At 37.8% G+C, this 23,819-nt stretch overlaps 1 protein-coding gene across 5 annotated transcripts in view; it reads right to left on the bottom strand.

Moving 5' to 3' along the window:
• The window catches only part of KATNIP (katanin interacting protein), a 246,741-nt gene that overhangs the window by 13,210 nt on the left and 209,712 nt on the right, over positions 1-23,819 (bottom strand). For 4 of the 5 annotated variants that reach the window (XM_074197385.1, XM_074197382.1, XM_074197380.1 and 1 more), the window contains 4 exons: positions 6,623-6,780; positions 5,067-5,134; positions 2,674-2,784; positions 1,590-1,729 (listed from right to left, as the gene is read on the bottom strand). In XM_074197385.1, coding sequence (XP_074053486.1) covers positions 1,590-1,729; positions 2,674-2,784; positions 5,067-5,134; positions 6,623-6,780 — 477 coding nt within the window. The remainder of the gene's footprint in view (positions 1-1,589; positions 1,730-2,673; positions 2,785-5,066; positions 5,135-6,622; positions 6,781-23,819) is intronic. The other variant, XM_074197384.1, reaches the window with a different exon arrangement.

Genomic DNA, 23,819 nt, shown 5'->3' on the forward strand with positions numbered 1-23,819 from the left:
ATACTCTTTCCACTCACCACCCTGATGAATCCCAAGGAAAGCAAATCCCACTGTGCTCTGGGGTTCCAACAAGAGACCAGGTTCTCCCCTTCATGCAGCCTTGTTTACATTGGGCCTTCAGTCTCTTGAAAGCCAATAGTCAGCCTTGTTAACTGTGTTTGCAGGTTGCAACAATAGCAAACAGTAGCAACATTCTGAAGAAGCTCTCTAAAGAGTTGTTTTTTCAGGTGTTCACATGCCCCTCCTTACTGGGGAGGCTATGTAATGCCCTGTCCATCCTGGCTTCCCCACTCCAGTGGTTTGGTGTTCAGCCAGAGTGAGAGGTGGGAAAGTCTTCCTAATTAAATGGCTCCAATTTAGCTTTCCTTCCCTTTCCCCATATATCATAAATTAAACACAGACAAGAGAATGTGTCACAAAAAGCAGACCTATATAACTGTAGGGTGAGATGAGTGAGGGAAATCAATTTTAGAATTCTATTCCTACCATGGGATCAGAAGGATCATAGGATTGAGAATTGGAAAGAACTGTGTAGATTGTCCAGTCTCCTCTCATTTGACAGGAGTAAACAGACCCAAAGAAGGGAAGAAGTGGGGCTCCCAACTCTCTGGTCATCCTGGGAGGTGGCCCTTGGTTGCCTCTTGTACTCTGGCAGTGTTTTCCTTTCAGAGTCTAGCCTCAGTCAGGTTATCTTACAGCAGGGAAAAGAACTCCATATTTGCAGTCAGATGAAATGAATTCAAATGTGCCCAGTAGGCAATGTGTGTCCTTGGGCAGACTACATCTCTTTGGGCCTGAAGGGCCTTGGGTTACATGCTCTTTGAGGGATCTTACAGCTCTAAATCCTGTCATTCTATAAAAATCTCATGCCTTTGTAATCCTTTAGAAAAACAAAAGTCAAAGGCAGATTAGTACTCTCGGATTTTAAACATCAGTGAGGGTGTGGAATGACCTGTCTCAGGGCTATCCTCAGAAACCAATGACTGCAGGGTGGCCAAGCCCTTTGGACAACCTCAGTAGGACCACTGAATCCATGGTCCTTGGTCCCCATCTTGGAGAACCTCAGGAGGAGATCTGGTTTAGTGGTATGGAGAACACTGGAACCCTTTTTCCTCTAGATACTGTGATGGCTTTGGAGACTCATTCTTTGGAGACACTGCAAACTAAAGTATAGATGAGAGAACACTAGTGCTGAATCTTACTTGACAGATCAACTGGAGACCTTAGCTGTCAATAACAGCAATAATGAGCTTGGAGCCCCTCACATTTCTTTAGTGCTTTTCAGTTTACAAAGGACTTTTTACACCCATTATATCATGATTCTCACAATACCTCTGTAAGGGAGACAGGATAATAATCTCTTCCTTTTATCAAAAGAGAAACTGAGGCTCACAGAGATAAAATAATTTGCTTAAGGTCACAGAGCATTTGGTGTCAAAGTCAGAATTAAAATCCAAATTTTCTTATTTCCCAAACCAGGGCTCTTTCCATTATCTTTGACATATACTAAATTAAAATAAAAAACATTTTCTACCACACATTGGAATGCTACAATAATATAGCACATGATATTAGTTAGTTAACCCTACCAAGCCAGGGAGAATTGGGGCCAGCCACATGTGTCTGCCATCACTGGTGTCATTCACTTGGTCAATGAGCTTGTCTGGAGTTCGGACATCTCCACATACCCCCTCTAGGGTATTCACACTGTCTGGGAAAGCAGCAATGTCTGAGGTGAACCTTTAAGCAGTAATAACCCAAACGAAGTACTCAGTGCACCATTTTCCAATCTATATCTGCCAACCTACATCAAGATGACGGGAGAACTCAGGGGAGTGTGGGGCCAAAGTACCATGCAGGCAAGAGCTGCTGCTGAAGTGACAGCCAAATTAGGGATGTTCAAGGGAAAATGAGAGTGCATGAAGGCAGAAAGGAACAAGAGCACAGGGGGTGGGCCAGGCCAGTCTTAAGAAGAATAAAGTAGAGGAGACTGGTCAAAAGGTTGACTGATAAATCTGAGCTTCTCAGAACTGTTAAAAGTGAGGGAAGAAAAAAGACTATTAAATGAGAAAGATAAATTTAGAAATGTGATGTGTTTTTTGTTGTTTTTTTTTCTGGGGGGGGGAGAGATTTGGAAGAGGAATCTGAAAAAGAAGGAAGGGTGGTAACTGACAGTAATCACCTAGGCAGAAAAATGGCCTGACAGTTCTGATAACTTCAAACTGCTTCCCTAGTCACAGTAGGAGAAGGTGGGAGGAATGCCTCAGGCTCTAAATGGGCCTCTCTCCAGGAAGAGCATCACCATGTAGGGGGCAGAGGTGGCCAGATGGAAGCTAGGAATTGGGTAGTTTAGGGTGGGGCCACAATGGGCAATGAAACTGTAGCCAATCCCATAGTGTCCCTGTGACCATCGCATCTCTGGCCCAGTGGTAGGGGGTGGCTCAAATCAGGGGGCTTCCCACAGAGACATGACCTGACTGGTCCAAAAGTTCATTGGGATTTTCAAAAACCATAGACAGGATCAAGTCTCCTATCTCAGAGGCACCTTCAACGAGGCAGCAGCTTTTAAAAAGAACTTGGCACTGACACACAGTGTGACTAACTTGCTCCCTCCCAACCTTTGATGCTCCCTTCAATATGGGAGGACGGCTTAGTCCATACAGTAAAGGATACTGTTTTCAGTCAAAAGAATTCTTTCTCCATGTTCATCATACAGTTCCAGTCCATTCAGGCCGATGTAATAAGGATCTCCCCAGCTAGTGAGAAGTTGAAACTGGAAGATGACTTCAACAGGCTATTAAGGACCAACAACTTAATTTTTTGGAGAATAAAGTAAAAACAGTAAGAAATGGATGTTTCATTATTCATTTAAAACTACAGACTGGTAAGAAGAAAGGAATTTTCTTTGGACCTGAGACATCTCAAATACTTCAGAGGAAAGAACACTGGATCCTTCAATTAAGAGACCTCAGGACTAACACTCACCTGGATACTGATATGCAAATAAATGAGGCGGATTCAACTGGTATGGTTATTTCCTTCTAAGCTGCCTCCCATTGCCATTTCTCCTTATTCTCTCATCCTAAGTGACTTGTCCAGGTCCTAACAAGAAGTTTCCTAAGACTTGGTGGGGGTGGTGCATCTATATTGCCAAGACTTGCCAGACTTCTGACTTCTTAGAGTACACAGGCTATATTCCTCCCTCATTCTTATTGATGAACCAGTCTATCTCCCTTTTCAGTCTCTAACATCCATTTATTTGTTTGCATCTTTCACTCTGAACTTCCTTCAGAAATTGTTGTTCATGACGTACTACAGCCCACTCACCCTGCATCTGCTTCTCTAGAGCTCTCTGAGTCTGACACTTACCAGCTGGGTTAATTTCTTCATTTGTAAAACAGAGGGAATAATACCTGTGCTACCTGACCTCAAAGACTAAACAACGGAGCACCTAAGAAGCCCCTGCTATGTGCCAGACACTCTTCCAGGTGCTGGAGGTGCCAGGCTGGATGGATATGTGTCTGCAGGCAGAAGCACCCATCCTGGTTTGGAAAATTGCTGTGGTCAGCTCTCGGATTCAGTTTCCTTACTAGTAAAGTGGAGAATAGCTACTGTTCCTCCTTTTCTATCTGGTATCAAATAAGATTAAATGGATGCCACTTTGACCTTTTCAGAAGTCACTCAATATAACTGCTAGACAAAGTGCTATTAGTACAAATGCTGTCAACGCTAATCCCTCCTCGCAGCTGAGGATTGTGAAATACAGACACAGGGACCACTTTCTATTTACTCCTCACTTAGTGCAAAAGAGGGACAGAGACTAGAGATAAAGATGGGATGAGATTCTGAATAGAAATGGTGGGAAAGTTCTTAGCAGTGACCCATTCATTAATCCCACCCTTCCTTGCTTCAGAGGACCCTCCTGACCAGCTCCAATGAGATGTATGAAGGCAGAAAGGAACAAGAGCACAGGGAGTGTGCCAGTCTCTCTTAGGAAGTCACTGTCAGAAATGAAAATTCAGGCATTATGATTTTTTCCCCCTAAAAGACTAAGTAATCAGATGAATTCTAAGTAATTAAATTAAAAGAAGGTAAATAATTCTTACTGGTAAAATTAAAGCTTCTTGAAGGCAGTAAGTGTTCTGCTTTTAGTTTTGTATTCCCGAGGTCTAGCACAGTGCTATGCACAAAGTAGGTGTTTAATACATGCTGTCATGCTGAGTCATAATTCTTTGATACCTCAAGAAACTAGGACAGATGAAGCCTAGAACGCCTCTATATCTTAGCAGTTTTTATGCACTACTGTGGCTAAAAAGACCCCTTATCTGAGGCCAGTTTCCTGGTAACAAGCATCTCTGACTTTGGCTAGACTGGTCCTCAAGTGAGGCACAGTCGTACCTCTAGGCTGGAAATATACCTACTGGAAGATTTCGAGCTGGGGGCCTGCCCTCTGGTGCCATGGAAGATTTGAGTGGAGAAATTATAACAATTGTAATAATTTTAAACTCTATAAAATGTTTTCCTCATAACAGTTCTATGATATTAAGAGCAACAGGTATTATTTACCCCATTTTGCAGATGAGAAAACTCAGGCACAGAAGGATTAAGTTCCATTCCTTTAGTTGTACAACTAGAAAATAGTAGAGCTGGAATTTGAATTCAATCTCCTCTTCCAAGGATAGGACTCTTTCCACTGCATGAAATGAATGTAGCATTTAATTTTAGTTACATAGGGAAACTTTATAAACCTGAGTTTCTGGTAGGAATCCTGAATCAGATCTAAAGAATATGTACATACAGGTATGAAGTACAAGTGCAATATGCTTACAAAACTTTCCCACTATTTCTTTTCTTTCTTCTTTTTCTATCTCTTTGTCTTTGTCTGTCTCACCTCTCCTTCTTTCCTTCTCTCTCTTTTTCCTTCGTCCTCTCTAAAAATTGGGACTTGGCATGGGTTAGGGAAAGTTAGTAATAAATAATAAACTTCTGAAACCCTGTAAGAAGACAATGACTATCACAATTTGATTTAATTTTCATTGATGTGATAGCTTAGTAGAGAAGGATACAGCCACATGGCATTAATGGGGCTTCATAGTCCATGCTAGCTTGTTCTGTATTCTTTAAATCATTTCTGCTAAAACATAAAACAAAAAAAGAACTGTTATCATGATATATTAGAATAAGCAGTATCTGGACAAAGCTGAAGCTGCCTACTGCCACCTCTATCATTATTTTACAATTCTATTTTCATCAACTCATCAGTAAGTGTCCAGCACATGGTCCTTACCTTAATATGGAGAAACCTTCAGTCCTATCCCAGCTTGAATGTGCCATTCCAGGTCAGTTATTGGCTTACGTACTGTGAGTTTTACCCATAAACAATCCATTAAAGAAATAGTCCATGATTTCATTTAGTTGATTTTATTGTAAGTACTCAACCAGTAGGTGTTTGAATGAGCAAATTGTTACTTTCTTGCTCCTCATTGTCTATAGAATAAAGTCTAATCTCTTAAGTCTTTCTATTACCTTTACGGACTTACTTTTCAATGTTTTCCTCCATAAAACCTTATACTCCAGTCAAACTGGGCTATTCATTCACCAAAGGCATCCCAGAATTTCCCACCTCCAAGTCTTAGATCATATTTTCCCTCTGTGAGTAATCCACTTTCTTCATCTCTCCCCTTTAAGAAATTTTCCTTGATAATGTGAAACACAAGTGTTATCTGCTCTCAACTTCCACAAAACTTAAAGGAACAAAGATAGGATTTAAAGTTGAAAGATGATCATCCAATTAGAACCCCTCCATTTTGCTGGTAAGGAAATTGATAAAAGAGAGGAAAAAAATTTGACTTAGGTCATACAGTAAGAAACAGAGTCTATATTTAAACTCATCCAAAGGATCATAGGATTTTAAGGTGGAAGAGTCTCTAGTGATCTAAAGCCCTTTCCCTAGACTTCTCTTGTAGCACTTTCTACACTTTATTATGTTTATATGTTCACTTGTCTTAACTCACCTGCACAGTAGATTTGGTTAGGGCAGGAGCTCTATTCATCTTTATATTCCTGTGTGATTGTGGGTACAGTCTTATATGTAGCAGGTACTTGGTAAACACTTGTTATATGAATCAATGTGCCATTTTTAAAATGGTCTTGATTTAATGTGCTAAAGAACAAGGACCAAAAACATTTGAAAGGCCTCATGCAATGTCCATCTCTCTTCTCAGTGGAATATCAATTTGCCAAGTGTTCTCAAGTATTTGACTAGGAATGCTAAACCACAAATATGCAGGAAGATACACTCTCCTGTTGTATGCTATGGAAATCTAGTCAATCTTCTGGATTGTCTCCCTAGCAGGAGGGGAAATAAAACATTTCAAAACTTAGATTTCCAGATTGAGAAAAACCAAAGGCTTTTCAAAATAATACAGTAGGGCCATCTGTCCCAGGATTTCTAGGGAAGAGAAAAGCCCAACTAAGCTTTAGGAAACATCAAAGTTCAAAGGTAATATATTTTTAAAACCCTTTAGTCATTGATCACAAAGCAACATGTAAAGCAATATGGTTCCCAATCTCCCACTGAGATGTATAAGAGCAGTAAAAATATTACTCTCTCCTTGCTTACCTCCGTGATGGTCTTGTCGCTGTCTGGGGCTGTAAATAGTCCATGAAGAGAATTTCTTGAGCAAAATCAAAGTGACAGTGGCCTGGCCCTTTGCGAACAAGGAAGCCTGATGGTGGGGAAATACGATGTCCATCCAGGAGCACGTGCACAACTTTGGCCTAGTGAGACAAAACATTCATGCTATCTCTACATTCACATTACTTCACAGAAAGATGCCCATGTGCAGAATACTTCCCATAAAGTCCATCATTTTACTTGGTCCCATTTCTATACTGTGGAGACTGCATTTTAAGTCCAATTGTCCCTTAAGGGTCAACTTCAAGGCTCAATAATGCAGTGTTTAAAAGACCACAACAAAGGCCTGGGAGTCAGGGAGAACTGGGTTTAGCTGTGCGCTCTGGCATCTCCTGACCATTAAGTCACTTAAGATCTCAGCAATGTAGACCACACTCTAAGATTCTAAGTTGCAAAAAAGAAACTGAGTTGAACTAGCAGAGGGAGTTTCTTTATTTGGGAATTCCCTGTATCAGTGGGATCACAAGTCCAATTACTATCCCCAACAAATGAGAAAAATAAAGCCCAGAGAACTTAGTGACTTATCCAGGGTCATGTGGATGGAAATGGGCAGAGCTGGGATTTGGGTCCAGATCTGCTGATTACCCTATGTGACTTTCCACAGTTCTGTTCATAGCTGATCCTGAATAATCTCTAGCCCTTCAAGAAGCTCAATGGTCAACTTTAACAAAAGTGATGATGCTTGCTAAGCAAATAAAAATAAAATCCAAGCTAGCCCAAGGTAATTGATTTATCAGTTAGACCTCAGGAACACTTTCCTTGCAGCATGCAGTCATCTCTCTACACAATGAGGCACTGCATCTGTAGAATAAGGTTTATTAGCAGAGAATTAGACTCGAAATGGAGGATTTCTAACATGTTTGTCAACCCACAATGGCAATTCTCCTCTCTTCTTCTTTACCTTTCTCAGGGATTTTACCTTTCTCAGGGACTTCCCCTTACCACCTCTCCTACAAATCCATCCTCCTTGCCCTATCTCACAACTTTGACAAAATGAAAAGTGGACTTTCCTCCTCAAAATACCAGGGATTACAACTCTTAGTTCATGTTCCAGGAGCAATGTGCTTGCCATTAGAAACATTTGGTTCTATGGTCTTTGTAGGGCAAAGACATTTCATTACTCTTGGTTTCATTCTTTGGGGCCATATGCCACTTTTCATCCACACTATATTTATCCAGTCTCCTTTGTGTCACTCCCCCTGTGTTTCTGAAATGCAGGTGTCACAGGAAACTTGTATGAAACAAGGACTAGAAGTAAAGTAAAGATGAGAGTGGCAGCTTAGTGCATCTAGCAGCTCAAAAGTACCTTTGGTGATGGGGGCTACCTTCCAAACAAAGCTATTTTCTAATAAACAATGCAGCTCATGTTCTCAAGTGTTCTACAGTATACAAAACTTTTTATTCACAAACACATGAAAGAGGTAATACAAGTATTAAGAGCCCCACTTTACAAGCTAAATCACAAAGTTTAAAATTGGTATTTTTAATCATATGAAGCCTACTGGTATAGCACTCTTTGAGCTGTTCCTTATTAAATGATCAATATGTCTTAATAGATCACTCCTAGAAGTCTGGTACACAAATATAGAGAATACCCTATATAACGGTTTCTAAGAGAAATGATATCTCTTTCACTAACATATTTCAAATACATAGTTATGACTAGGAACTTAGATATATACAAGACAAACCCCATAGAATCATGTATCTAAGAGTGGGAAGGAATCTGAGAAATAGTCTAATCCATCCTGTACCTCAAAAGAAATAGCCTTGGGAATATGCATAGTTGACAAATGTCCATCCAGCTTTTACTGAAGTCTTAAAAAGGAAGGGAACTCATTATTTTCCAAGGCAGTCCATTTCATTTTTGGTCAGTTGTTAGGAAGCCTTTATTGACACTTCTCCTGCCTCCAAAATCCAATTCGACCCTTTTTCAAAGTCTATATATTATTCTTGGTTCTCTCTTTTGAGAAGAACTAATTTAACCCCTCCTTCTGTGATGTAATACTTGTTCAAATAATTGATGTCAGTTATCATATTGTCTTATGGTCTTCTCTTTCCTAGGTCAGTTCATTTTTACTTCAGTTCCACTTTACTAGCATAATACCCCTCCCCATGACACTCAAGAACAGGGCTGTCCAAAATGCCTGCTGGACAATTTTATGGGGCTGCCTGTGGGTTTACTAAATGCCTGTGGGTTTTAGTAAATGAAGCCGAGCTGCCTCAGAACTCTCACTAAAATGGCAAATCAAAATGTATTGTCTATTGTTTCAATAAAAACTTTTAAAAGTAAGGTTGGACAGCTCTGGACTAGATTATCCTTTCTAAAATGTGATGCTCTGACCTAACACATTGCTACCCATATGGCTTAAGTCAGGGCCCCGACTAAATTTAAGAATGGGATATCATCTCTCTAGTCCAAGATTCTATACCTCTTAGTACAGTCTGAGATAGTATTAGGTTTTGTTTTGCTTTGTTTTAGTTAGCAAACTACATGGCTGATGCCAATTGAGCTTTCTGTCCATGAAAACAATTCCAGACAAATACAAATTTCTGTTTAGCCATTTCTCCCGTTTTGGACCTGTGTAGATAATTTTTTTTGTAGCTGAGGAAAGGATGTAATGTGCCCAAGGTCACACAAGTAGTAAACAGCAGACTCAGAATATGAAACCCAATCTTTTGACTCTAAATTCATATATATATATATATATATTATATATATTCCAATTACCTCTTGGAGTATCTTTATTGATGAAATAATATATCTGAAATAGTGAAGTATCTCAAATATACAGGTGACTCCTACAATAGCTGTCATAACAGGAAAGCTTGGTTAATTATCACCACACCACCATTATGCCTGAAGTACTTAATAAGAGTAGCAATATGGTAGAAGCTAAGTCAGTGACACTGGTTCATAAATAAGGGCACAACCGAGGTAAGCATCTGAGTCTTCACACTGACCATTCCAGTGGGCAATTAAATTTGTTCTCCAGGGAGGCAGTGAGGTGTGGTGTTTTGGGGTGGTTTGGTGTGATGTGGTGTGGTTAGTGTGATGTGGTATGGTATGGTGTGGTGTGATATAGTATGGCTGGTGTGGTGTGGTACAGTGCAGTGTGGTATGGTGTGATTGGTGTGGGGTGGTGTGGGGCTGTGGTATGGTGTTGTGTGGCATGGTGTGGTGTGGTAAGGTGTAGTTGGTGTGGTGATATGTGGCTGGTGAGGTGAAGTGCAGTATGATGGAGGGAGTCCACCTGAGACTACCTGATTCCTGTTCTGCATCTAACACAGAACAGTTATGATCCTGGACAAGTCAATTCATCTCTAGGTCATTCTCTTGGACTTAGATTCTTTCTAGCTGTGTCTCTGGACAAGTCACAAAACTTCAGTCTGTCTCAGTTTCCTTAGCCTATAATGGAGATGATAACAACACCTATGGCACAGGGTTGTAGGGAGGATTCAAATGAGACAATGTTTGTCCCTGGGAAACAACTGGTGCTACATAAATGCTTCTTTCATCTATCCATCTAAGAAAGAGAACTGCCAGTGTACATTAGCAGAGGGAGTATCCTACCTGGGGATCTCCTTCTAGCAGTGAAATCACAGGCCAAATAACAACAATAATAAAAAACCAATGTTTTTAAAGAAAAATGGTAATAAAATATTAATAGTGGTAAGTAGGGGTTCATAATATAAAATATTTATGGATTCCTAAGATCCTTTAATAGATTTCAGGGGGGCCTTGGAATCTGTATGGAAAAAAGGTTTATTTTCATTAACTTCTGAAATTTGGTATTTCCTTCAATTACTTTACTAGGAATGGGTTTCCCAGGCCTCTCTGCCAGAGGTGACAAAGACACAAAAAGATGAAGAGACCCTAGTCTAAAAGGGGCAGGAACAAGTTTTGACACTGTCATTTCATCTATAATAATCTTTTTTTTTTCTTGGCAGAAGAAAGCCAAATAATGGTAAGGAAATTGTCACTTTTTGACCTTTCATAGGATCATAAGTGGGATCATAAGCCTTAGATTCTTAGGAACTCAGAGGCTAGGGGAGGCCCATAGAACTTATGTGCCCAAGGTCACACATATAATAAATAGCAGACCTGGGAGATGAATTTAGGTCTTCTGTCTCCAAATCCAACACTCTTTCTAATCCTACTACAGTGCCTCCTTTTGCTATTCAATACTAGTTGGATAAGATAACATGGAAAGTTAGTCTTGGAGACTCTATTCCATAAGGGAAACAAGCTTAACACATAATAATTATAGTCTTGGCTGGGGCAGAAAGACAATCACAATACAATTATTAAAGGTGACCAAAAATTCTTTGTTCACCAAATTTTCTGGAAATAAGATTTTTTAATCTCAATTACTTTGAAGAAGTCTCCTCACCTAGTAGCACCTTCTCATTTTGACAGCACCTTGGCAGTCCTAACCCATTTCCTTTCCCTTGTTTTATGCACTTCCTTCTCAACCCCAAGCCTCCCTCTTTCTCAAGTCTCCTTTTTCTTAAGTTCTTCGTCTTCCTCCTTGTTAGCTTGTGTCCTTCTAGAACTTCTCTGACAGATACCCCATTCCCCTCCCCCAAACTCAATTTCTGACCTTTTCACTGTCTTCTAAATATCCTTTCCTATAATTCCTTTTCTTTCCTTAACTTTTTTTCCCCTTCTAAAACTAGAAGAGATTATGTCACCAATCCAAAATAAAAAACAAAATTTATCACTAGGATTCTGGCATTGGTTAGCCCACCTAACGGTTTTGACTATCTCTGTTCTGTGAACCTAGTTATGGAGACAACTATGTTCAAGCAGTCAAGGAGTGCCTGTTAAAGAATTTTGCTGCTACTTGTTATGAGACACATCACTGCATAGTGCCCAACTGCTTATGGAATCAGGTATAAACCTTGCTTATGAGGTCCTTGTCAGTATTGGATTGCAATATATATATATATATATATATATATATATATATATATATATATATATATATATATATATATACACACACACACACACACATAACTTTATTTCTCACTACTCTAAGGAAAACCTTTTTGTTCTTTAAGTAGTCTACTCACTCTCTTCTCCAAGTAGAATGCTCTCCCTTGCCCTTTCTCACTTGGTAGTCTCATCATAGCCACCCTTTAGACCCACCTGAAATGTTATTTCTTCCATGAGACCCTTCCTAACTACTTCATAGGACATCTTCCCCCTGACCTTCCCCCCAACCCCTGATAAAAATTCAGTTATAGAGGTCCTCATAAAACCTTTTCAAAACTTTAAACTGAAAGAAAAGGAGAAGGGAGAAAACTGAATGCATATATAAACACACACATATACACACAGATATCTCTATATGGATAAACACCTTTCTATATCCATATATCTAAGTATAAATCTATATACCTATATCTAGAAAGATAAATTAGATAGACAGATATATAACTAGATAAATAATATCTACATATCATATAATGTATTGGGGGAAAAGAGCTTAAGCCTAGAAGGGGGTCTATTGTTATCTGGCTATCTACTAGAACTCTATTTCTGTCAAAAAACAAAATTACCTAATTTGCCATAATGGTAATTTCATCTTTTTAAAAGGTGAAGGAACCAATGAAAGTGGTTCATACTAAAGATCCTCATCAAAGAGGAATTGATTGCTGGGTAGATATGATGGCAAGTTTACAGGAAAATGACTATTTAATCTTGAACTTTGTTATATGGGTGAGGGAAATCAGGCATAGTCTGTTATACAATACTGATTTCAGAACAGCAGATTTCAAAGGGTTCAGAAAAAGGATGGGCAGAAACCCATACATTAAAATTCTACAGAGTAAAGTCAATCCAAGAAAGGTGGGACTAAGAATGAAGTTCTGAAGCTGCAAAGGGAAAACAGAAGCTGGAATGGAAAGGGGGTAGAAGGGGAGTTGTCTAAAGAGAATGATGTAGATTCACAGGGAACTCATCAGCCAATTTAAATTTTTTAAAACTATTTGTTGAGGGTGGGGCCAAGATAGTGACATGAGGGCAAGAATTCCCAGAAGCTCTCCTCCAGAACATTCCAAATGCCTTAAAATTATGACTCTAACCAAATTGTAAAGGGGCATAAGCCAAAGAAAGACTGAGTGAAACAATTTTGTAGTTCAAGAGCACTTGGAAGATCTGTAGAAAGGATCTTTTCCACCGAGGTTGGAAAGGGCCACAGCACAGCCTGGGCTGCACTGCACCAGAGTGAAAAACAGTTCCAGCCTTCCAGGAATGGCTTGTGGGGAGCTTGGGTCCCTGGGGGATAGCTGGGTCTGTGGCACCAGGAGCTAGACCCAGAAAAGGTCAGCAGGAAAACTCTGTTGCACCAGAGTGAGGCATGGAGACCAGTGGAGCTCAGGCCTCAGTGCAGACTCAGTCCTGGAAATCAGAAGAAGGTCTGTGAAGCCAACCAGCAGCTGCTTCCAAAGTGCTCAGCCCATGGATGTAAGGGAGTCAGGTCTGAGGTCTCTCTGCTTCCCTGGGACAGGACTCTGTTGTTCTGTTTGAGCTCAGATCCAGGTCTCAGTCTGGACCCCCACACTGCCATAGCAGAGCATGAACCTCCTCCTTGTGCCTGTGGTCATCCACAGACCAGAGCACAGGCCAGAAGAGCAGTCAGAGCCTCTCACAAGACAACGGAGGAATTGAGGTCCCTGGGGAGATATTCCAAAAACACTCAAAAGCTTGGGAAGTGTGTTAAAATCAGATCATAGACTGGGGAAATGAATAAACAACAGAAGATAAAGAATCTGATCATAGACATTTGGTCCCTTAGAGGATCATAATATACACTCAGAAGATTACAAAGTCAAAGCTTCTGTATCCAAAGCCTCTAAAAAATAATTCTTTATCTCAAGCTATGGAAGAACTCAAAAAAGACTTTGAAAAGCAAGTAAGGGAGGTAGAAGAAAAAAACGGGATGAGAAATGAGAATGATACAGGAAAATCATGAAAACCAATTCAGTGTCTTGGTGAAGGAGATACAAAAAGATATCAAACAAAATAACTTAAAAACCAGATTAAGTCAAATGAAAAAAAAGCATTCCAAAAGGTCAATGAGGAGAAGAATACCTTAAATAGCAGAATTGATCAGATGAAAAAGGAGATTAAAAAAGCTCTCAGAAGAAAATAATTCCTTCAAATGTAGACTGGAGCTAAGGGAAACTGATGACTTTGTGAGAAATCAAGAAACAATAAAACAAAAGCAAAATATGAAAGATGAAGAAAATGTGAAATGTCTCATTGGAAAAACAATTAACCTGTAAAACAGATCCAGAAGAGATAATTTTAAAATTATTGGGCTACCTGAAAAGTCATGACCAGGAAAACAGCCAAGACTTCATTTTTTCAAAAAATTCTCAGGACAATTGTCCTAATATCCTAGAATAAGGGGGTAAAATAGAAATTGAGGAAATCCACTGATCATCTCCTGAAAGAGATCTCCCCCCAAAAACTCCCAGGAATATTATAGCTAAATTCCAGAACTCCCAAGTCAAAGAGAAAATACTACAAGCAGCCAGAAAGAAACAATTCAAATATCATGGAGCTATAGTCAGAATTACACAGGATCTAGCAGCTTCTATATTAAGGGTTCATAGACCTTGGAATATGATGTTCTAGAAGGCAAAAGATCTTGGACTGCAACCAAGAATCAACTACCCAGGAAAACTGAACATCCTCTTTTATTCAATGAAATGGGAATTTCAAATGTTTCTGTGGAAACAACCAGAACTGAACAGTTGAACTGCTTGTAATCCTACCTGAGAAAATTATACTGATAACTCTTATGAACCTTCTCACTTATTAGAGCAGTTAGGAGTATATATAGATAAGACACAGGAGAGAGCTGAATTTGAAGGTATATTATAAAGATAGAGTCAAAGAGAAAGGAATGTACTAGGAGAAAGGGAAAAGAGGAAGAATGGGCTAAGATATTTCACACAAAAGAGAAAACGCTTTTGCAATGGAATGAAGAGAGGAAGGTGAGGGGGAATTAGTGAGCCTTCATTCTCATCAGAAGTGGCACAGAGAGGAAATAACCTACAAACTCAAAAGGGTATAGAAATCTATCTTACTTTAGAGGAAAAAGGCAAGGAAAGGGATGGTATGAAAGGGGACAGAGGGAGGGTAGGGGGTTGTAGGTGACAGAAGAGAGGGAAGATAGTGGGAGAGGGTAATAAAAAATAACACACTTTTGAGGAGTAACAAGATGAAAAGAGAGAGGGAATAGAAGAAATGGAAGTGGTAAAGAAGAGAATGGAGGAAAATAAAGTTAGCAAAACAACAGTGGGAAAAAATAGTGAAGCAACTTCCTTGATGGACTTATGATAAAAAATGTGATCCATCCCATCTCTAATACTATTTTTTTGTGAAGTTTCTCTATCTTTGTGGGGAGAGAGGGGGTTATGATTTTTTAGAAGAGTATTGTAGTAATGGGAAAATAAATTAATAAAATGTTTTAAAACCATAATTCATTGGCTTTCTACTTATCTCAAAGGTAAATAACTAATAAAAGGTTTTGTAAAATTGAAAAAATACTATTTGTCAAAAATGGAAGCAAGAGTTGGTCACAGAGTCTGAATACAAAAGGATCCCAGAAATATGATTGATGTTCTCAAGAGCCAATATTGTTAAGGAAAGCTAAGAACAATAAAATGTTTTTTTTAAAGAAAGATCTTATTTATTTTGAGTTTTACAATGTTTCCCCTATTCTTACTTTCCTCCCCCAACCCCCCACAGAAGGTAGTCTGTTAGTCTTTACACTGTTTCCATGGTATACATTGATCTAAGTTGAATGTGACAAGTGAGAAATCATATCCTTAAGGAAGAAAAATAAAGTATAAGAAATAGTAAAATTACATAACAAGATAACAGTTCCCCCCTCCCTCTGAAATTGAAGGTAATAATCTTTGGTCTTTGTTCAAACTCCACAATTCTTTCTCTGGATACAGATGGTACTCTCCATTGCAGATAGCCCAAAATTGTCCCTGCTTGTTGCACTGATGAAATGAGCAAGTCCATCAAGGTTGATTATCACCGCCAGGTGATAGGATGTATAGTGTTTTTCCTGGTTCTTCTCATCTTGCTCAGCATCAGTTCATGCAAATTCTTCCATGCTTCCCTGAAATCCCATCCCTCCTGGTTTCTAATAAAACAACAGTGTTCCATGACATACATATACCAGTTTGTTAAGCCATTCCCCAATGGAAGGACATTCACTTAATTTCCAAATCTTTGCCACCACAAACAGGGCTGCTATGAATATTTTTGTACAAGTTATGTTTTTATTCTTTTTCATATTCTCTTCAGGGTATATACCCAATACTGGTATTGCTGGATCAAAGGGTATGCACATTTTTGTTGCCCTTTGGGAATAATTCCAAATTGATGAGTTTACAGCTCCACCAACAATGTATTAGTGTACCAGATTTCTCACATCCTTTCCACCATTGATCATTGTCATTTCTAGTCATATTGGCTAGTCTGAGAGGTGTGGGTTGGTACCTCAGAGATGCTTTAATTTGCATATCTCTAATAAGTAGTGATTTAGAGCAATTTTTCATGATTATGAATTGCTTTGATTTCCTCATCTGTAAATTGCCTTTGCATATCCTTTGATCATTTGTCAATTGGGGAATGGTTTGGTTTTTTTTTTGAAAGTTTGACTCTGTTCTCTATATATTTTAGAAATAATAAAAAAAAGAAATGAGTCCTTTGTCAGAAATACTAGTTGTAAAAATTGTTTCTCAATTTACTACATTTCTTTTGATCTTCATTACAGTGGTTTTGTCTGTGCAAAAGCTTTTTAAATTAATGTAGTCAAAATTATCTAGTTTGTTTTCAATAATGTTCTCCATCTCTTCCTGGGTCATAAAATGCTTCCCTTTTCATAGATCTGACAAATAAACTACTCCTTGATCTTCTAGTTTGCTTAAATATTGTTTTTTATTTCTAGATCCAGTATCCATTTTGATCTTATCTTGGAATACAGTATGAGGTGTTGGTCTAATCCAAGTTTCTTCCATACTAACTTCCAATTTTCCCAACAGTTTTTATCGAAGAGAGAGTTTTTATTCCAATAACTGGACTCTGTGGATTTATCAAACAGCAGATTACTATAAACATTTCCTGCTATTGCACCTAGTATATTCCACTGATCCACCACTCTATTTCTTAGCCAATACCAGAAAATTTTTATGACTGATGCTTTATAATATAATTTTAGATCTGGTAATGTTAAGCTACTTTCTTTTGCACTTTTTTTCCATTGAATCCCTGGGAATTCTTGACTTTTTATTACTTCATATGAATTTACTTAAAACTTTTTGTAACTCCTTAAGGTAATGTTTTGAAATTTTGGTTGGTAGGGCACTAAAACAAGTAGTTTAGTTTTGGTAGAATTGTCATTTTTATTATGTTAGCTCGACCTATCCATAAGCAGCTGATGTTTGCCCAGTTATTTAAATCTAATTTTATTTGTATGAGGTGGTTTTTTTTTTAGATTTTTGCAAGGCAAATGGGGTTAAGTAACTTGCCCAAGGTCACACAGCTAGGTAATTATTAAGTGTCCGAGGTCAAATTTGAACTCAGGTACTCCTGACTCTAGGGCCAGTGCTCTATCCACTGCGCCATCTAGCCACCCCATGAGAAGTGTTTTGTAATTGTTTTCAAAAAGTTTTTGAGTCTCCCTTGACAGGAAGACTCCCAAGTATTTTATATTGTCTAAGGTTACTTTGAATAGGATTTCTCTTTCTAGCTCTTTCTGCTGTACCTTGCTAGTCATATATAGAAATATTGAGGATTTGTGAAGGTTTATTTTATATCCTGCGACTTTGATAAAGTTGATAATTATTTCTAGTAGTTTTTTAGGGATTCTCTAGGTATACCACCTCTAGGTATATCATCATGTCATCTGCAAAGTAAGAGTTTTGTCTCTTCCTTCCCAATTCTAATTCGTTCAATTTCTTTTTCTTCTCTTATTGCTGAAGCTAACATTTCTTTCTTTCTTTTTTTTTTTTAGGTTTTTGCAAGGCAAACGGGGTTAAGTGGTTTTCCAAAGGCCACACAGCTAGGTAATTATTAAGTGCCTGAGACTGGATGTGAACCCAGGTACTCCTGACTCCAGGGCTGGTGCTTTATCCACTATGCCACCTAGCTGCCCCGAAGCTAACATTTCTAATAGAATATTGAATAGTAATGGTGATAATGGGCATCCCTCTTTCACCCTGATCTTACTGGGAATGCCTCTAGTCTATTCCTACTACCTATAATGCTTGTTGATGGTTTCAGATAGATACTGCTTATTAATTTAAGGAAGTCCATTTATTCCTGCACTAATGTTTTTGGTTAGGAATGGGTGCTTTATTTTGTCAAAAGCTTTTTCAGCATCTATTGATATAATCATATGATTTCTGATAGGTTTGTTATTGATATAATTAATTATACTGACAGTTCTCCTAACATTGAAGCAGCCCTGTATTCCTGGGATAAATCCTACTTGATCATAAGTTACTATCCTAGTGATAACTTCTTGTAGTCATTTTACTACGATTTTATTTAAGATTTTTGCATCTCTATTCATCAGGGAGATAGGTCTATAATTTTCTTTCTCTATTTTAACTCTTCCTGAATGAGGTATCAGCACCATATTGGTGTCATAGAAAGTTAGATAGAATTCTGTCTTCACCTATTTTTTTCAAAGAGTTTATATAGAATTGAAACCAATTGTTCCTTAAATGTTTGGAAGAATTCACTTGTGAATCCATCTGGCCTTGGAGATATTTTATTAAGGAGTTCAATAATGGCTTGTTGAACTTCTTCTGAAACAGAGTTATTTAGGTAATTAATTTCCTCTTCATTTAACTGGGGCAACATAAATTTTTGTAAATATTCATCCATTTCATTTAGCTTATCAAATTTATTGGCATAGAGTTGGGCAAAATAATTCTGAATTATTACTTTAATTTCCTCCTCATTGGTGGTGAGTTCATCTTTTTCATTTATGATACTAGCAATTTGCTCTTCTTTCTTTTTTAAATCAAATTGACCAGAGGTTTATCAATTTTACTGTTTTTTTCCATAAAATCAACTCTTGGTTTTATTCATTAGTTCAATATTTTCTCATTTTTTGATTTTATTAATTTTTCCTTTAATTTTTAGAACTTCTAATTTTGTATTTAATTGGGGTTTTTAATTTGTTCTTTCTCTAATTTTTTAACTGCATATTTAGTTCATTGATTTTCTCTTTCTCTAATTTATTCATGTAAGCATTTAAAGATATAATATAACCCAACAGCTGCCTTGAGTGTATCCCATAGGTTTTAGTAAGTTGTTTCATTGCCATTATCTAGGATGAAATAATTAATTTTTTAAATAATTTGTTGTTTGAACCACTCATTCTTTAAAATGAGGTTATTTAGTTTCCAATTAGTTTCGGGTCTCCCTGGCCCAAAATTGCATATAATTTTTATTGCATTATGATCTGAGAAAGATGTATTCACTAATTCTGCCATTAAGTTTTTATGCCCTAGTACATGGTCAATTTTTGTGTGCCATTTACTGAAGAAAAAAAACAGTAAATTCTTTTCTATCCCCATTCAGTTTCCTCCATGAGTCTATCATATCTAAGTTTTCTAACAATCTACTTACCTCCTTAACTTCCTTCTTGTTTATTTTATGATTAGATAGTCTGAGAGTGAGAGGTTGAGGTCTCCCACTAGTAGAGTTTTGCAGTCTATGTCTTCCTGTAGCTATTTTAAACTTCCCCTCTAAGAATCTGAATGCTGTATCACGGTGCATACATATTTAATATTGCAGTTACTTTATTGTCTACTTTTTAGGAGGACATAGTTTCCTTCCTTATCTCATTTAATGATATCTACTTTTGCAGCTGCTTTGTCTGAAATAAGGATTGCAACCTCTGCTTTTTTCATTTTAGCTGAAGCAAAATATATTTTGCTCCAACCTTTTACTTTTATTCTATATGTATCTCTCTGCTTCAAATGAGTTTCTTGTAAACAGCATATTGTATGATTCTGCTTTTTAATCCACTCTGCTATTTGCTTACGTTTTAAGGGAGAGTTCATCCCATTCACATTCAAAGTCATAATTACTAACCTTTATTGCCCTCCATGCTATCTTCCCTTTGTATTTTCCCCATTTCCCTTTTATTCATATTCCCCTGTATTTTGTTTATGAATACAACCACCTTCAGTGTGTTTGCCCTCCTATATCAACCCCCCTTTCCTTTCTTTCCCCTTTCCCCTTCCTTGTTCCCTTCCTTCTGTTAGTTCACCTTTTTCTCCCCCTTCCCTTTTTATACTTGAAAGGTAAGATAAGTTTCTTAATTAACTGAGTGTGTGTAAATTAATGTTAAGCCAAGTCTGATGAGAAGATGATTCAGGTGGTTTTAGAAGATGATTCAGGTGGTTCTAACCTCATCCTTTCTTCCCCTTTATTACAATAGGTTATTTTGTACCTCTTAATGTAATGTGATTTACCCCATTCAATCTCCAGCATCATCCTATCTCCTTACTGTCCCCCTTTTTAAGGAGATAATGTTTTTAAATCATTCTATCTGAGTCACAGAAAAGTCATGAGTGTTCATTACTTCTGGTTAAGTATATACTCTCTATACAATTCAGTAGAGTTATCAGAATCTTTCTCCTAGGTGGGGATGGAAGTAGTTTCACCTTATTGGATAGCAGGGGTTTTTTTTAACCCTTTTTAAAAAAAAGCATTTTCATGTCTCTCTTGAGCGTCCTGCTTGATGTCCAAATTTTCTATTTAACTCTGGTCTTTTCATCAGGAGATTTTGGAAGTCTCCCATTTCATTAAATGTCCTTTTTCCCCCCTGGAAGACAAGGCTCAGTTTTGACATATAGTGGATTCTTGGCTGCATTTCAAGCTCCCTTGCTTTTTGGAATATCTCATTCCAGGACCTTCAATCCCTTAATGTTGATGCAGCCAGGTCCTGCATAATCCTTACTGTAATTCCTTGGTATTTAAATTGTTTCTTTATGGCTGCTTGCAGGATTTTCTCTTTTACCTGATAGATCTGGAATTTGGCCACATTTCTTGGTGTTTTCATTTTAGGATCTCTTTCCAGAAGGGAATGATGTGTTCTTTCAATAACTATTTTGCCCTCTGGTTCCATGATATCAATCAGGGCAGTTTTCATCACTAAATCCTCTAATAATTAACTCCAGACTTTTTTATTCAGTGTTTTCAGGAAGCCCTATAATTCTCAAGTTGTACCTTCTCGATTGGTTCTCGAGGTCTGTGACTTTGCTGATGAGATTTTTACATTTTCTTCTATTTTTCCATTATTTGGGTTTTGTTTAAAATAATCTTGATGTCTCATGAAGTCATTAGTTTCCACAGATTCCATTCTTTTATTTTAGAGAAAAATTTTCTCCACTTACCTTTTGCAACTCCTTTTTCAATCGGTCAATTCTATTTTTGAAGTTTTCCATTTGCCCAAGTGTAGTTTTGAGAGAATTATTTTCTTTTTTGTATTTGTACAACTGTATTTTCCAAGGATTTGTTTTCTTGTTGTGAAATGTTAATTTTTTCTAGCAACATGTTGATTTTCTCTTGAGTTTCTTTTCTCAATTTTTTCAATTGATTTTTAAACTCCTTCCGGATTTCTTCAAGGAAGTCTTTCTGGGCTGCAGAACAATTCATATTCTCCTAAGAGTGTTAGATTTCTCTGGATTAGAATCTGGTCCTTCTAAGTATTTCTCCATGGGCTCCCCCTTTTTGCTAGTTTTTCTTCATTTTTCTAGGATCTTGTGTTGGGGGAGGGGCTGCTCTCAGAGGTTTGTTTTTGAAAACCCTAGGGGCTTTGTTCACTTGGCTTAGTAATTCCAAGGGCAGACCAGTTGGGGTGCTGGTTGCTTTCTCTGGAGGGAGTGAAGCCCTATCCCAATCCTGGAGGGAGTGAGGATAGAGTAAGGAGGGGCAGCAGAGTTTGAGTTGACCTTGAACAATGGGCTAGAAGCCAATCTCTCTTTCAGCTGAGTGTGCTCTGTAGTGCACATCTGAGTCTGAGGGGGTGGGGGGTGGGGTGGCTACCTTTTGTTCCTGGAAGAATGCTCTCCTAAAAGTATGGAGCTCAGGAGCTCAGGTCCTGCACCAAGATGGATGATTTCTAGGAGTGAAGACCTCCCCTCCCCCTGGCCAAAGATTCAGCAGCTAAAGTTGGTTCTCAGACCCATCCCTTGCCAAAGTCTTTGTGGCTTATGCAGGTCCTCTGGCTTTCCCCAGCTGGCCCTCTGATTTCCGCTCCAGGTTCACCCACAGTCCCCCGAAACAGACTTTGTTGGAAGGTATTCTCCTAGCTTCTCTTTCTGGGTTTCTCGATTGAGTTTCTGTTAAGAGGTTTCTTTCATGTTATTTTTGAGGAGACACCAGGAACAGTTTACACAGTGACTGTCTTCTCTTCGCTATCTTGGCCGAAAGTCCAAGAACAAAAAAATGTTTTTAAAAGCTAGTGTAAAAGAGAAAGATCAAGGAAAGGATAGGACTGTTTTTTGAGGTTAATGTAATGGGGAAATGATAATGGATGATGGAAAGTCCACAGATTTACTCAATTATTATTATGTTTGCTCAATTATTATTATGTTCTTAGCCAAAAAGAGTTTTGAACTGAAAATGTTAGAAGTACTGCAAAACTGGAGATAGAAAGTATACTGATTTTCCCCCAAAAGAAAAGAGGTCAGAGTTTGAAAACTTTGCTAGGGAACTTAATTTTGATTCCTGAAATATTCCATATTATTAAAGGAATATTAAATGAACATTGAGAAAAGGAAGTCAGTGAACATAGAGAGCAAACAGTCTACATCAAGAAAGGTTATGCCAGAATAACCTCATTTCCTTTCTGACAAAATTCACTAGACTAGGAGATAAGAATAATGTTGTGAATATAGTCAGTGATGCTTTTCTTGGGTAAATGATAGAGATACATGGGTTAAGTCAGTGGAGTCACACTCAAATAAAAATGGGAGCCATTATTATTAATAATACATTCATGAGGATGCCTATGGGACACATATTGCCTTAGTTTTAAAATGTAATTTTATTTTTATTTATTTTTCTTAAATATTTTCCAATTACATTTTAATCTAGTTTTTGTCATACTCACACATGGGAAGACTGGGGGATACAAGTGGCCAAACTGTGTATTTGCTACCTCTGGATTAGAAAATCTGAATTAAAGCAAAGCAGATTTAAAATAGCTTCAATGGTTAGATTCAAAGAATAGTAATGGTTCAATGTCACTTTGGAAGGAAGTCTTTATTGTACTGCCTCAAAGATCATTGCTCACCTTATGTTATTTACCATTTTTGTAAATGATTTGATAAAAGACAGTTTTTTTTTCCAATGACAAAATGTTCACATGAATAGCTAAGCTCATTGGATAAAAGAATCAAGATTGTATGTGTGTGTCTATGTGTCTGTGTGTACCTGTCTTAGCAATAACATAAAGCTTACAAACTCCCTTCTCAAAATAATGGTTTAAAATGCATATAATGAAATACATAGGTTACAAAGAAACTTGTATTCTACAGCAATAAGCAAAATTCAGTAAGATAATATGTAACAGGGTTGTATCACTCAAGTATTACACTTGAGCACAAAAATAAAGTCAAATTTACAAGTACAAGATGAAGGATACATTAGACAAATGTCTAGGGGTTTTAGTGGACCACAAGCACAACTGGAATTATACATAGCCAATACATTGGCTATATATCAGTAATATTTAGGGAAAAAGTCAATAAAATCCTCGGCTAAAGTAGAAGAGGAAAAGGATGGGAGAAAGGGGAGGCAGGTGGGGGGAAGGTGACAGAAGGGAGGGAAGATGATGGGGGTAGTCAGATGCAAAACACTTTTGAGGAGGGACAGAGTGAAAGGAGAGAGAGAACAGAATAAATGGGGGTAGGGGGTATAGGATGGAGGGAAATACAGTTAGCATAGTAATTGAGGGAAAAAATATTAGAACAAATTTCTCTAATAAAGACCTCATTTCTAAACATAAAGAACTGAGTTGAATTTATAAAAAATAAGAGCCATTCCCCGATTGATAAA

The sequence above is a fragment of the Macrotis lagotis genome, chromosome 8 (genome assembly GCF_037893015.1).
Source record: "Macrotis lagotis isolate mMagLag1 chromosome 8, bilby.v1.9.chrom.fasta, whole genome shotgun sequence".
In the NCBI taxonomy this organism is placed as follows: Eukaryota; Metazoa; Chordata; class Mammalia; order Peramelemorphia; family Peramelidae; genus Macrotis; species Macrotis lagotis.